At 53.6% G+C, this 11236-nt stretch overlaps 4 protein-coding genes across 4 annotated transcripts; 1 reads left to right on the top strand and 3 right to left on the bottom strand.

Annotated features, from left to right (window-relative positions):
- Window positions 1–661: 661 nt before the first annotated feature.
- On the bottom strand, window positions 662–3634 carry IAQ61_008884 (uncharacterized protein). The gene is made up of 3 exons (XM_003836474.2): window positions 3132–3634; window positions 2871–3008; window positions 662–2802 (listed from the first exon to the last, which is right to left on the bottom strand). Exons 1-3 carry the CDS (start codon window positions 3162–3164, stop codon window positions 1279–1281), a joined length of 1695 nt encoding a protein of 564 aa, XP_003836522.1. The 5' UTR covers window positions 3165–3634; the 3' UTR covers window positions 662–1278.
- Window positions 3635–3700: 66 nt separating this feature from the next.
- On the top strand, window positions 3701–5292 carry VMA4 (V-ATPase V1 sector subunit E). Its single transcript, XM_003836475.2, has 3 exons — window positions 3701–4127; window positions 4202–4710; window positions 4773–5292. Exons 1-3 carry the CDS (start codon window positions 4095–4097, stop codon window positions 4921–4923), a joined length of 693 nt encoding a protein of 230 aa, XP_003836523.1. The 5' UTR covers window positions 3701–4094; the 3' UTR covers window positions 4924–5292.
- On the bottom strand, window positions 5293–7808 carry IAQ61_008886 (uncharacterized protein). Its single transcript, XM_003836476.2, has 3 exons — window positions 6439–7808; window positions 5792–6389; window positions 5293–5726 (listed from the first exon to the last, which is right to left on the bottom strand). Exons 1-3 carry the CDS (start codon window positions 6815–6817, stop codon window positions 5393–5395), a joined length of 1311 nt encoding a protein of 436 aa, XP_003836524.2. The 5' UTR covers window positions 6818–7808; the 3' UTR covers window positions 5293–5392.
- A 189-nt stretch (window positions 7809–7997) lies between these two features.
- IAQ61_008887 (uncharacterized protein) lies at window positions 7998–11174 on the bottom strand. Its single transcript, XM_066098166.1, has 3 exons — window positions 10239–11174; window positions 8529–10188; window positions 7998–8471 (listed from the first exon to the last, which is right to left on the bottom strand). Exons 1-2 carry the CDS (start codon window positions 10388–10390, stop codon window positions 8652–8654), a joined length of 1689 nt encoding a protein of 562 aa, XP_065951805.1. The 5' UTR covers window positions 10391–11174; the 3' UTR covers window positions 7998–8471; window positions 8529–8651.
- Window positions 11175–11236: the final 62 nt, after the last annotated feature.

Below are 11236 nucleotides of genomic sequence, written 5' to 3' on the forward strand. Positions count from 1 at the left end.
CAGGAATGCCATCCATCTACTCTACAATACGGTTGACAGCAGATCCATACATTGTTAACAATAATCCATGAACTGACAGCTTCACGCATGCTGATGCAATACAGTGGGGTGTCGTGTGGCCCGCTCAATCCGTAGTGTGGAGTCACCAGCGGACCTGGAGAGCTTTTGGCGGGTCCCCCCCCCAGACCCACGTTTGTCCAAGTAACGGAGCTGCATGCGGCAACGAGAGTCGTTGCATTCGCTGCAAGACTAACGGGAAACGCGCGCATGATGGGTGGATGCATCCTCGTGCCCATCAGCATGCATTCCAGCTGGCTCCTCTTTGCTGTCATCGGCACGCAGCAGCAGCTTGTGTATAGTAGGTATACAAGCCATTGCAACCCGCTGTAGCACGCCCCCCTGCCCCCACCCCTTTTTTTCTTTTTACCATAATCTGATGATTCTCACGGGGCATTGACAAAGGCTCGGTTACGGGGGGGTGGGCTCGGTACGACTCCGCACTTTTTTTCGCCTCTGTCCAGTCTTTGCGGGCCCTAAGCTCCGTAGCGCAATCATCGACGCGCGGGTACATGATGACCCACCCTGCTTTCGGCCGTTTCGAGACATTCTCCAACAAAGGCAAACGTCTCCGTCGCTTGATGCCTATAACATTTAGTCTGCCGTTGATTCTACTAGGTTTCTACAGTACACCCCCCCCCCGTCGGCCTAATGTATCGTAAGCTGGCCACGCAAACCATGGTAGCCAAGCCACAGCTTGGCCTTGTCAAGGCGTTGTTACTACCTAAGCCTCATTCTGACCCAGCCTTACTCGGAGCAAGGGACTTTGTTCGGTGGGGACAGGGACATGTCTTGATTTGCAAGATCAAGTCACTTTGTGGATATTCTACCATAGTTCGAGTCGAGTTACAGTACTATAGTACATATGCTCATTCATGTGGTCATTAATGAGGAAGAGGCTCGGCACTACTGCTTCAACTGGCAGCTAAAGCTCCGTCTTTTATACCATTGTAACTTTCCACAGGAAGGGACATGTGAAAGAAACAAACTGAGAGACTCGTCAATCATCAGAGTCGTCCACTAGCTTTCGCCTTGAACGCCATGCAACACCCATCTTCTACCCACCTCGCTTCTCGCAAACGTCTGTCGAGCACACACATGTATGGATAAAGTCATGATTCACTCAATTTCAAGGGCTGCAAAACTACAACTTTCGTCATGATTCATTCAAATTGAAAATGGATATTGAAGATGAACACTGCCATCCTACAAGCCCCCTCATCATGGGCTTCCTTCTCCCTCTTCTCCCTCTCTCCATCTCTTTCGCCACCACTTCAGCTTGAACCAGTCTCCTACACCATCTCGACCCCTGCTTCCTTGCCCGCCTTGTTTCCATCTCCCACTTTGACGCCATGTCTCCACAACGCCAGCCTCTGAGTCATCACCGTCCTCTGGGTCGGGGTGGTCCAGAAGTGATGAGGAACTGTTGGTGGTTGTCTTTCCCTGGAATATGCTGCGGTCCCACCGTCGTTCAGTACCGAACCCTTCGAACCAGGAACGCTTGCGCATCTGCTCAGGGCGTGCAGACTGTCTGTTTTGCGCTCGTGAGGGAAGAGTGCCAGACCGTGGCCTCTGTACATCCGTTGAGCGTCTGACCGGGCTCGGCAACGCGTCCCTGTCGTTGAGCTCATCCCAGATTTCACTTGTTTCCTCTGAGAGTGTCACTCGCCGGTTCCTTGGAGCTCTCCGGAACGATGGATTCGCTCGTGAATCGCCGTGGTGCTTATTTCCCGAGGTTCTCCGATTTTTTTGTCGCGTAGACAAAGTATGGGCAGGCCCACTAGAGGAGCGGGCCAACAACGACGTCCTCTCATTCACCGAGCCAGTTATACCTGAGGCTTCTTCTTCACTATCCCGAAGCGATTCGGAATCATCGGCGATGTGACCATGCACAAGACCCAGGCCAGGCTGAAGGACATTCTGAGGGAGAGGAACTCGATCCACATGTTTGCCAAGCAATGGCGAACTAGGTTCCTCGTCGACCTCTTCCAGACGCCAACTCAAGCAAACGACACCAGCCAATAGAATCACAGTTCCCAGAGCGATGAGGGCAGCATGGAGTCCTGATAACCGGTCACCCTGGTCAAAGTAGATGAGCCCGTCAATAATGGCGATGATGTTGTACACACAAAAGACGAGTGGATACAAGACACTCGTGCTCACCAGCTTCAGCCCACGGTGCATGTAGTAGAGCTGGGTCAGGGCGAAGGCTACGAGGCCGATGAGGATGACCCAAGACTGCCAGCGATGGAACTGGTTGTGGCGGTCCACAATGGTGCGAACCAAGAGCTCGACCGCGCTCTTGGCAATGAGGAGAGAGTGTGCCGAAAGGATACCGCTGACACAGCCAAAGAACATGCCGCGAATGAGCCGTAATCGCGGCGTGGGGCGAGGTTGCATACGTTTAAAAAGCCATGTGGCGACTATGAGGAAGATGACGATGACTCCGGTGGAGATGATCCATGCCAGAAAGTGTTTCCGCCCCAACAGTGCCAGCAGCTGATCGAGGTTGTGCGAGGGTTCTGCGATGGCGCCAAACAGGGCAATGAGCAGCGCTCCAGCGGCCACCAGCACGGTACCTACCAAGGAGTGGCGCGTGAAGGGCTCGCTGAGGATGATGGATGCGCATATGGAGTTGAAGACGAGCCCAGAGGCTTGTAAGGTGGAGAGAACGGGTAGGGGCAGGGTGGTGATTTGGATGGTGCTGCCCACGAGGTTGGCTATAATGAACATGAACATGCCCAGCTAGGACAGAGGATTAGCAAGGGAGGGCGGTCTGGGGGGTGTCGGGTGTGGAGTGTGGAGAGCCTCACCTGCCATCTGCGGCGTTTGTACGGCGGCCGCCTCTCATCGTCGTGCTCTTTGTCGTCTTCGAGGAGATGGGACTTGCGCTGCAGGGTGAGGCCGACGCTCTGGATGCTGGTCGAGGCGAGGCCGACGATGACTCCCAGCTGTGAGTGAGGAGGGGCGTGTTAGCCTGGGGCTCTGTCTATGTGTGGTGTCTGGAATGGTTCCACGAGGGATGGGTAGGTAGGTAGGCAGTAGATAGCTAAGGCTCAGGAGGGGCGACGTACAGCGACGCTGGCGCCCGCCGACAGCTCGACCATGGCTCGCTCCTTGGGATTGTCGGGAGTGATGTGAAGGCTACGCGGCGTGCGGGAAGGACTACGGCGATGGCGAGCGCATTGTGTGCATATGTATATGGGGATATGTGTGGATATATATATGTATATATGCGTTCGTGTGTGTGTGTGTGTATGTATGTCTAGGAGTGGACGTGTGTATTTGTGTATGCGTGTATGGGTGTCGGTGAAGTTGCTGGGGGCGGTGAGACGCGACTTGGGCCTCTAAGGTTGGGCTATGCGATGTAAGTGCGTGTGGTGGTAGGTCAGAAAACGTCACGATGGGCTTTGGGAGAGGGGGGGAGTCTGGCGAGTCTGGCGAGTCTAGCCAAGTAAGCAAGCAGCAGGGCAGATGGGTAGCGAGTCGACGTGCAGGGATCAGCTGAATGATGATGTCGAGTGATGGTGTCGAGTGACGGTGTTTGTCTGGATTTTGATTGGGGACTTGAGACATGCACGCTTCATATGTACATTGACTTGGACTTTGTGTACGCTACACCCCATATCCTATCTTATAGCACCAAATGCAGAGAGATGCACCGGCATTCCAGTCTACATGTTTCGCCTTGTCTTTTGTTGCGGATAACCCTTGGCGACGTTTGCGACGACTTTTTGTTCCTGGCAGACATGGCTGACGTAATCTTGTCGCCAACCACTTGGAACGGTGTTGCTGGATGAGACGTGAGCTCCAGCCTGCTTGCTCCCAGCTACTGCGACTCCTACTCTACGTGTAGACTGCTACTCCACCACTTATCGTCGACGTACCAGTTGACGTGCCTACATACTACACGAACGCTATCTACCAGAACTTTCATTCCCTCCCCTCCCCCCACTTCTATCTCCCTCCCTCCCTCCCTCCCTCCCTCCCTCTCTCTCTCGGTCTCACACACACACACACACACAACCGCCCCCGCCATGTCGCAAGTACACGCCCTCTCCGACGACCAGGTAGGCCTTGTCCCCGCCAGTCGACGTCAGCTTCCAACCGCGCCACAGCTAACCATACAACCCCTCCATGGCAGGTCGCCGGCGAGCTCAAGAAGATGACGGCCTTTATCCGGCAGGAGGCCATGGAAAAGGCCAACGAGATTCGCCTCAAGGCCGACGAGGAGTTCGCCATTGAAAAGTCCAAGCTCGTGCGCCAAGAGCAGGCCTCGATCGACTCGTCCTATGAGAAGAAGTTCAAGCAGGCCAGCATGTCGCAGCAAATCACACGCTCCACCCTCTCCAACAAGAGCCGGTTGCGCATTCTGTCCGCCCGCCAGGAACTGCTCGACCGCTTGTTCGAGGAGGCGGGCAAGAAGCTCGGTGACGTATCCAAGGATAAGACCAAGTACCAGGCCATCTTGAAGGACCTGGTGCTCGAGGGTGCCTACGCCCTCAACGAGGACAAGCTGCAGATCAAGGTGCGCAAGGTGGACAACGACCTCGCCAAGAAGGCCATTGAGGAAGCACAAAAGGAGTACAAGGCCAAGCTGAACAAGGAGGTCGCCATCACCATTGAGGAGAGCGACCCGCTACCAGAGGGATCGTGAGTTCTACCACTGTTGCCCTTTTGCGAAATGGCCACTTACTGACTTGTCTCCTTTGTAGCGCTGGGGGTGCTATGATTGTCGGTACCAATGGCAGAATCGACATCAACAATACCTTCGAGGAGCGATTGAAGCTGCTCGAAAGCCAAGCTCTGCCCTCCATCAGGGTCACATTGTTTGGAGAGAATGCGAACAGGAAGTTCCACGACTGAAGGCTATGCTCAAGACTCATCTGTACCGTCTTCCTCCATGGGCCTGGTGCAAGGCATCACGCCAGTCTGACGGCCGCCTTGATAGCCTTGACTTGCATGGCTGAAGAGCCGAGGTAATTCCCGCTGAAAAGAACGTTGCAAGACCATGGGCTTCGTCCTAGCGAGCTCACCTTGTGCCATGACAGTAAATACATAATTCTCACCCTGACGCCTGTGAACACCATTTCTTACCGTTTACTTGTATAGTGATTCACGTGCAGTGCACATTCCATCACCTGCATGGCCAGGCATTCACCGTGCAAGCATGAATCACTTTTTCAGCTTCCTGTTCCATGTTCTAGACATAATTACACGACATCATGTTCATTGTACAGATTGAAAACGTGTCATGATCCAAGAAGCATAAAGCCCCTCCATGCCTGCACATCTACGCTTCTCACCCCTTTTCTCGGCTATGGTTTGATTTCCTTCAGGCGTCTCTAATCATGCTGGCGAGACCAGCCCAAGTCTCCCGAACCGTAGGTTGGATCTGGTTGGCGGGTATTACAAAACCAAATCTACCTGTATCGCGAAGCTCATACGTGTACGAGTAGGTGGCGTTGCCCACTACATCGGTATAATCGGTAGAGCTGCCAGTCGTAGCATACAACGTGGAGCAGCTGGGTCCAACAGTATACGGAGTTCCCGATACCGCCTGAATAGCACTTTGAGCACGAGTCGCAAGCGTACGATGCTGGGCCGAGTTCTCAGGGACAAGATTGCAGTTATAGCCGTAAGGCCACAGTATATATTGACCATACGAACTAAGCCACGACGTTAGCACGTGACATTGAAGAGGGGAGAAGAGGATTGTGATGAGAGAACGTACTGGATGTCAAGGTAGAGCCTGATCCCACGCGAGGACCTCAGTGCATCGACTTGGGTTCTAAGACCACGGTTCTCAGGCGAGTCTCCCGCAGCCTGGCCTTTGTAAGTCTCCGAACAAGGGTTCGTCGACGCGCCACCCGGAACGTCCCACTGGTACGGCCAGTTACGATTGATGTCCCGTCCCACACAGGTGTTTCCACTGACAGTCTGTCGGGTTTTGCGCCAAAGACGATCAGTCGTTTGAGAGTACACGAAGCCATCGGGATTTCCGATGGGGGTGATGTAGAAGTCGAACTTGTCGACATAGGATCGAATGTTCGCATCCGAGGCGTACTTGGTGAGGAGCTGCCATGCAAAGTACTCTGTGGTCATGGATGTGATCCACTCTCTAGCGTGCACTGTGCCATGAATGATGACCGCAGGCCTGGATCCCTTGCCCCCGCTGCCCCAGATGTGAATACCTGTTAGGGCGCGTCCTTGCACAGATGTACCGAGTGTCACAATCTCAGAGTTGCCAGTGTAACCGGCCTGCAGATCTCTCAGAAACTGGATATGATCGGCGTATGGGTGGTAGGCAGTGAACCAACTCTCGCTCGGGACTGTCATGATTAATGTCTTCGAAGGCTACGTGGGACGTAGCCAGCTTACCAGCGTAGACCCCCATTTCACCCTCTTCTTGTAGAGCAGCACCGACGTCCTCATTGAGCACCTTGCTTTCGGCCACAAGAGCAGTTAAAGCGGCAACGTTGTCTGGCGACACAACGACATCCAACTCGGCTGCTTTGCCAGGATTGAGAACATGAGCGGCCAAGCTCTCAACCTGAGCCTTCACATTGTTCTGCGCTGTGACACGGAGAACTTTGTAGCCGGTGTAATCAACTTTTTTATCAGCTCTAGGTACGACTGTACCAAAGGCACTAGAGATCAGGAGGGCCGAAGTAAGGATAGCAGATTTCATGATGGATGATAGATGGGCGGACCGCGCTGTTGTCGCAGAGCTATGTCCAGAAACTCTGAGACCAGGCATAGCTTTTATACATGATGGCGATTGTATGAAGATAGTATCCACCTGCCAATAGCATCATAACCCCGAGCCTTATCGATAGATCTGGCGACCATCATTCTATTAGGCAGGTACCATACCCCATGATTCCGGTAGATCTGCTCCAAGCGGCGGAAGACCATCAATCGAATGAAGTCGGAGAACCATGGTATGATCTGGATGGACCTTTAATATGCTGAGCAGCTTGGCAGTTCGAGTGCAGGCTAACGCCACAAAAGGTGTGATTGGGTCGGAGGCTGGGTCTTGTCTCTATGTGGAAGGTCTGGTGAACGATCGCAGGGACGGCGGCTTGGCTGCGCTGGAGAAATCATAAGTCGGAACTTGCACTCAATCCCGCAACGGCTTGGGGTCAGTTGATTGTATTATAGTGCAGTATAGCTTGGCCTTGGAGCGATGCACTGCAGACCTCGGGCAATTGTGAACTTGATCATTCTGTATGAGGACTATTGACTGAGTTGATACCAACTGATTGATTCAAATATAGCCTATGCAGACTCCATGTAGGAGAGGATTGCGCAGAGATGGTCGGTTTTTATGGCTCATGGCTCGTGGTTCCTGCTGTAATGGACGTGACTGTGGGCTGATCGTGCTCTGGCCGGAGGGCGTTCTTCTTCAGGTTATGGCATGAAGCCAGCTGGGCGTTTTTAGGGCAGTATAATATTGACTGGGCGCCATGGCAATCGGTAGCTGCGGTTAGCTACCGCAGAAAAAGGTCGAGGTGGGAAGACTCGCACTCGCACGTGTGCTGTGCCAGTACTGTGAGTGTATGGTAATGTGAGCCAATGCTGAGTGTCATCCTGACTGGCAGGCCCAGAGGTGGTAAAATTGGCCGTACCACAGTTCACATGATCGTGGTTGACATGAACTCGATTCCGAGTCGTGTGTGAAGATGTAGATGTGGAAGCTGGAACAAGAAGACGCAAAAGGCAAAGTCCAGGTGAAGGTCGAATATCCCACCACTTGAGCCGAGAGTGAAGCTTGGCAGAGCAAACGGAGCTTCGGGCGCCGCAACAGGCAGCCTTTCGCTGGGGCAGCTGGGCAGTCAGTGCTCAGTCACGTGAGACGCTAGGCAAGCAGCCGCGGACGCAATATATAAGCCTGGCCTCCTCCGTCCCTCCTTTCTGCTCCTCATCCAAGTGCAAGGGCTGTACGCTTACCAGTGAAGATTCGTCTGAGGTAGCGTTTTTGCTAGTTGAAAACTACAACTATGACCGCTCCAGTTGGTCTTCGGATCGGCTGGGAATTTTTGACACACCCATCGTCGGCTTCGCCTACTTTTCGTTGATTCCAGTGGCTAAGTCCGCTTGGTCGAAGAAGAGCTATCGCTAGCAAAGAGATGATCAACTGCCGTTCTTTGTGCCCGTTGGCGGCTTCGGCATGGAGGCGCTCGAGGGGATGCCGGCTGCTTACTGCTTCCTTGCAGGGCCCGTCGTACTGAGACGCACAACGCCTGGAAAGCCATCGCGGTACGACCACACAACCTCAACGCGTTCCACACCCGCCACGAGGTGTCGCCTCTCTCTCATCGACGATGCACCCACACATCCACCGCCATTTGCTAGTTACAGGGTGGTGAAGCCTTCTTGTTGAGCGAGCGCGCGCCCAGTTCAGTGTCTGGGTATGTAGTAACTCTAGATGTATTGCAAAAGTCGTCGACGCTAAAGCTAAATTGTATGGAACAACCTGTAGAGTGATTCGATGAATCCACCCTTTACCACCATCCAACGCCCAATGCCAATGCGGGTATACACATGACGATGAAAGAAATCATAACCCTCGTCCGCACTACGCATGCGCATCACGGCTCATACACGCGATCCCATATGGGTGACTTGTTCCTCCTATATCCCGAGCCCAGCACATTTCTTAACGGCCACTCAGTCTTCAAGCTACCGCGCCGTGGCGAAGCTTCCGGATATCTGTCCAGACTGCGATGGCCACCGTATGCTCCATCCTCATGGTCTACGTACCCGTGATGGGAGTACTCCGGACCATAGTCTTCGAGATACTCGTATCCGCATGCGAAAGGGTTTCGTGGTGCTTGAGGGTTCATGGCTGATATGGGCGATTCGCTCTCATAGCTTAGACCAGAATTGCTGCTTATGCTGCTCATTGCTAGCCCACTGGAGCTACTGCCGCTGTTGCACACGACAGGTGCCAGTGCTGGCCGCTGGAAAGACTGAGACGCCATGTCTGGAGCTGGAGACTCGGTAGGACTTGCAGGCACGGGTTTGCGTTTGATTGCACCAGCTGGTGGTGTTGGCGGCATGTTCATAATCCTAGGAAGGCTCGCTCTCCGCAGGCCAGTTCTGGTCTGTCGTCGTCCTAGTATTGGTGATTCCAGCATGTCATCCTCGGGCTCAGCCACTTCAGCAACTGCCTGTAGGCTTGTGTAGCTTGTCCGTCTTCCTCGTGCTCTGTTTGAGCTGTGTGTATGGAAAAGTGCTGGTGCCATGATAGGAGCAGTATCATGCAATACCATTTGTGCTGTGGCTGTAGCTGGAGTGAACGTGTCGCGCCTGTGAGACGCGGCAATGGCACTCTGTTCGTACTCCTCGTCTTCCCAGTGCATGTCCCCGACATGTTCGTTCGAGTTGTTCGACACCGGGTTCAAAGGTGCATGATGCTCGTGGTGTTCGTAGCTGAGTCCCTTGTCCTGGAATGAAAATCGAGGGATGAAGCCTGGAGATGAAGGTGGCTCGTTGCCGTTCACATGCCTTCTCTTTCGTCGATGGGACAAGAGGCAGCATGCAAATACAAGTGCAGCAATAGCGAGTAACGCAAATGGCACACCGACACCGAGTCCAATCTTTTGTGTCCTACTCAGCCCAGACTCGACCAAGGCAGGGGCTTCAAGACCATGGGTTGCACTTGGGGTTATTGTGGAGCTCCAGGTCTGGACTGTTGCCAGTGACACTGAGTGAAGTTGCGATGGAATCGACTGCAAAGTTGAGCCGACGGAGGACTCACTCGAGGCACTCGAGCTTGAAGCGATAGAGATGCTATGGGAAACATAAGACGCAAAGGGCGAGTCCACAGCACTGGATGACGATTGTGCAGAGGCCAAGGAAGTGGGTGAGGGTCCTACAGTGACAGACGCTGATGCACCGGCCGTAGACGCAACTGGCGGTGGAGTAGTTGGCCAAGCATTCACGGGCCCAAACTCTTTGATGAGATAGCTCTGTACATCCCGAGGCAGATCTAGAAACCAATCTGGTTTGTTGTCGTCGAGAAACTGGCTCCAAAGGATGCTCGATACGGCAGGCACATCGGTGGCAGCGATCAAGCGCAGCGAAAGTGGCAATGCTGTGAGGATTACTTGCGCGAACGAGATGCTGGGATTTGGTCAATACCCCCAGGGATCGATCTAGAGAGCAATACTTACGGATCAACTTGTCTATCCTGCAAACGAAGGTATCCAGTCTCTGCGAACTGTGGGGCTGGTGTAATGACAGGCGTTGGCAGTACCGCGCCTGATATCTGGCCAAGGACGCAGCTGGCGACGAGCCACCCCCATCCTCCAGCGAATAAATGCATGGGCAGAAAAGCGAGAGTGTCAAAGAATCTAGAGGACGTGAAGCCGTCAGAATACCATGTGTGGTGCTTTCCCAATCGCCATTCAGCGTCTACACTGCATATTCACGGCGATGTGAGACGACATGCAAGATTGTATCTATCGGGGTGGCTGCCATATCGTCTTTATGACCCATTTACGCCCACGTATTGCCTGCAGCTATAGACCAGCAAAGATTCGTCAGGAATACATGCATGCAGACTGAGAGGCGAAATCCAGAAGATCAACGGCACAGCCCATCGGCCCCTTCACCATGCTCAGCAAGCAGCAGTGTAGATCCAGGGTCCATGCCCCATGTCGTCCAACCGGTTATGATGATGACCTGCCTCACTAGCCACAGCTCGCATGGCATTTTCGAACAAATTGCATATTACCGTGGTCGTCGATGTGCTGAACCTTGGGCTGGATGCAGTTTCATGGTTGGCGGGGAACGACTGGGCAAGTGGCGACGGTGGCTGGCAAGCTCCATGAATCCTGCTTGCTTCGCTTGCCTCTTGCGTGCTTCGCTTGCCTCTTGCGTGCTTCGCTTGCCTCTTGCGTGCTTCGCTTGCACCCCATGGCCAGGGACAGGTTAGACCGGCGCGGAGTACTCTAGCGAAGCTCTGGAATCCGGACCTACTCTAAGAGTAGTTCAACTCATGGCCAGAGTAGTACATGTCCATTGGTTCGCATATCCAGCAATCACTCAGGGTATTTAATGCAATAGATCGCATCTATTTCTGGCAGCAAAGCTTGATCCTGATTCAGTGCAGAACCCAGTGGCATGCTCTAGTAGTAGAGTACAGACACTGTGTACATCACCGGGTTGC

This window comes from Plenodomus lingam (genome assembly GCF_022343315.1).
Source record: "Plenodomus lingam strain CAN1 chromosome Unknown contig_5, whole genome shotgun sequence".
Classification (NCBI taxonomy): Eukaryota; Fungi; Ascomycota; class Dothideomycetes; order Pleosporales; family Leptosphaeriaceae; genus Plenodomus; species Plenodomus lingam.

Bases quoted from the DNA above. Each gene is read 5' to 3' on its own strand.
- IAQ61_008884 (XM_003836474.2), bottom strand. From the start codon at position 3,164: ATGGTCGAGCTGTCGGCGGGCGCCAGCGTCGCT. The intron at 3,009-3,131 runs GTACGTCGCCCC...CCTCACTCACAG, and splicing joins CGGCGGGCGCCAGCGTCGCT to CTGGGAGTCATCGTCGGCCT. The intron at 2,803-2,870 runs GTGAGGCTCTCC...CCTCTGTCCTAG, and splicing joins ACAAACGCCGCAGATGGCAG to CTGGGCATGTTCATGTTCAT.
- VMA4 (XM_003836475.2), top strand. From the start codon at position 4,095: ATGTCGCAAGTACACGCCCTCTCCGACGACCAG. The intron at 4,128-4,201 runs GTAGGCCTTGTC...CCTCCATGGCAG, and splicing joins ACGCCCTCTCCGACGACCAG to GTCGCCGGCGAGCTCAAGAA. The intron at 4,711-4,772 runs GTGAGTTCTACC...TCTCCTTTGTAG, and splicing joins GACCCGCTACCAGAGGGATC to CGCTGGGGGTGCTATGATTG.
- IAQ61_008886 (XM_003836476.2), bottom strand. From the start codon at position 6,817: ATGCCTGGTCTCAGAGTTTCTGGACATAGCTCTGCGACAACAGCGCGG. The intron at 6,390-6,438 runs GTAAGCTGGCTA...TAATCATGACAG, and splicing joins TGAAATGGGGGTCTACGCTG to TCCCGAGCGAGAGTTGGTTC. The intron at 5,727-5,791 runs GTACGTTCTCTC...GTCGTGGCTTAG, and splicing joins AGGCTCTACCTTGACATCCA to TTCGTATGGTCAATATATAC.
- IAQ61_008887 (XM_066098166.1), bottom strand. From the start codon at position 10,390: ATGCATTTATTCGCTGGAGGATGGGGGTGGCTCGTCGCCAGCTGCGTC. The intron at 10,189-10,238 runs GTAAGTATTGCT...ACCAAATCCCAG, and splicing joins CAGGATAGACAAGTTGATCC to CATCTCGTTCGCGCAAGTAA.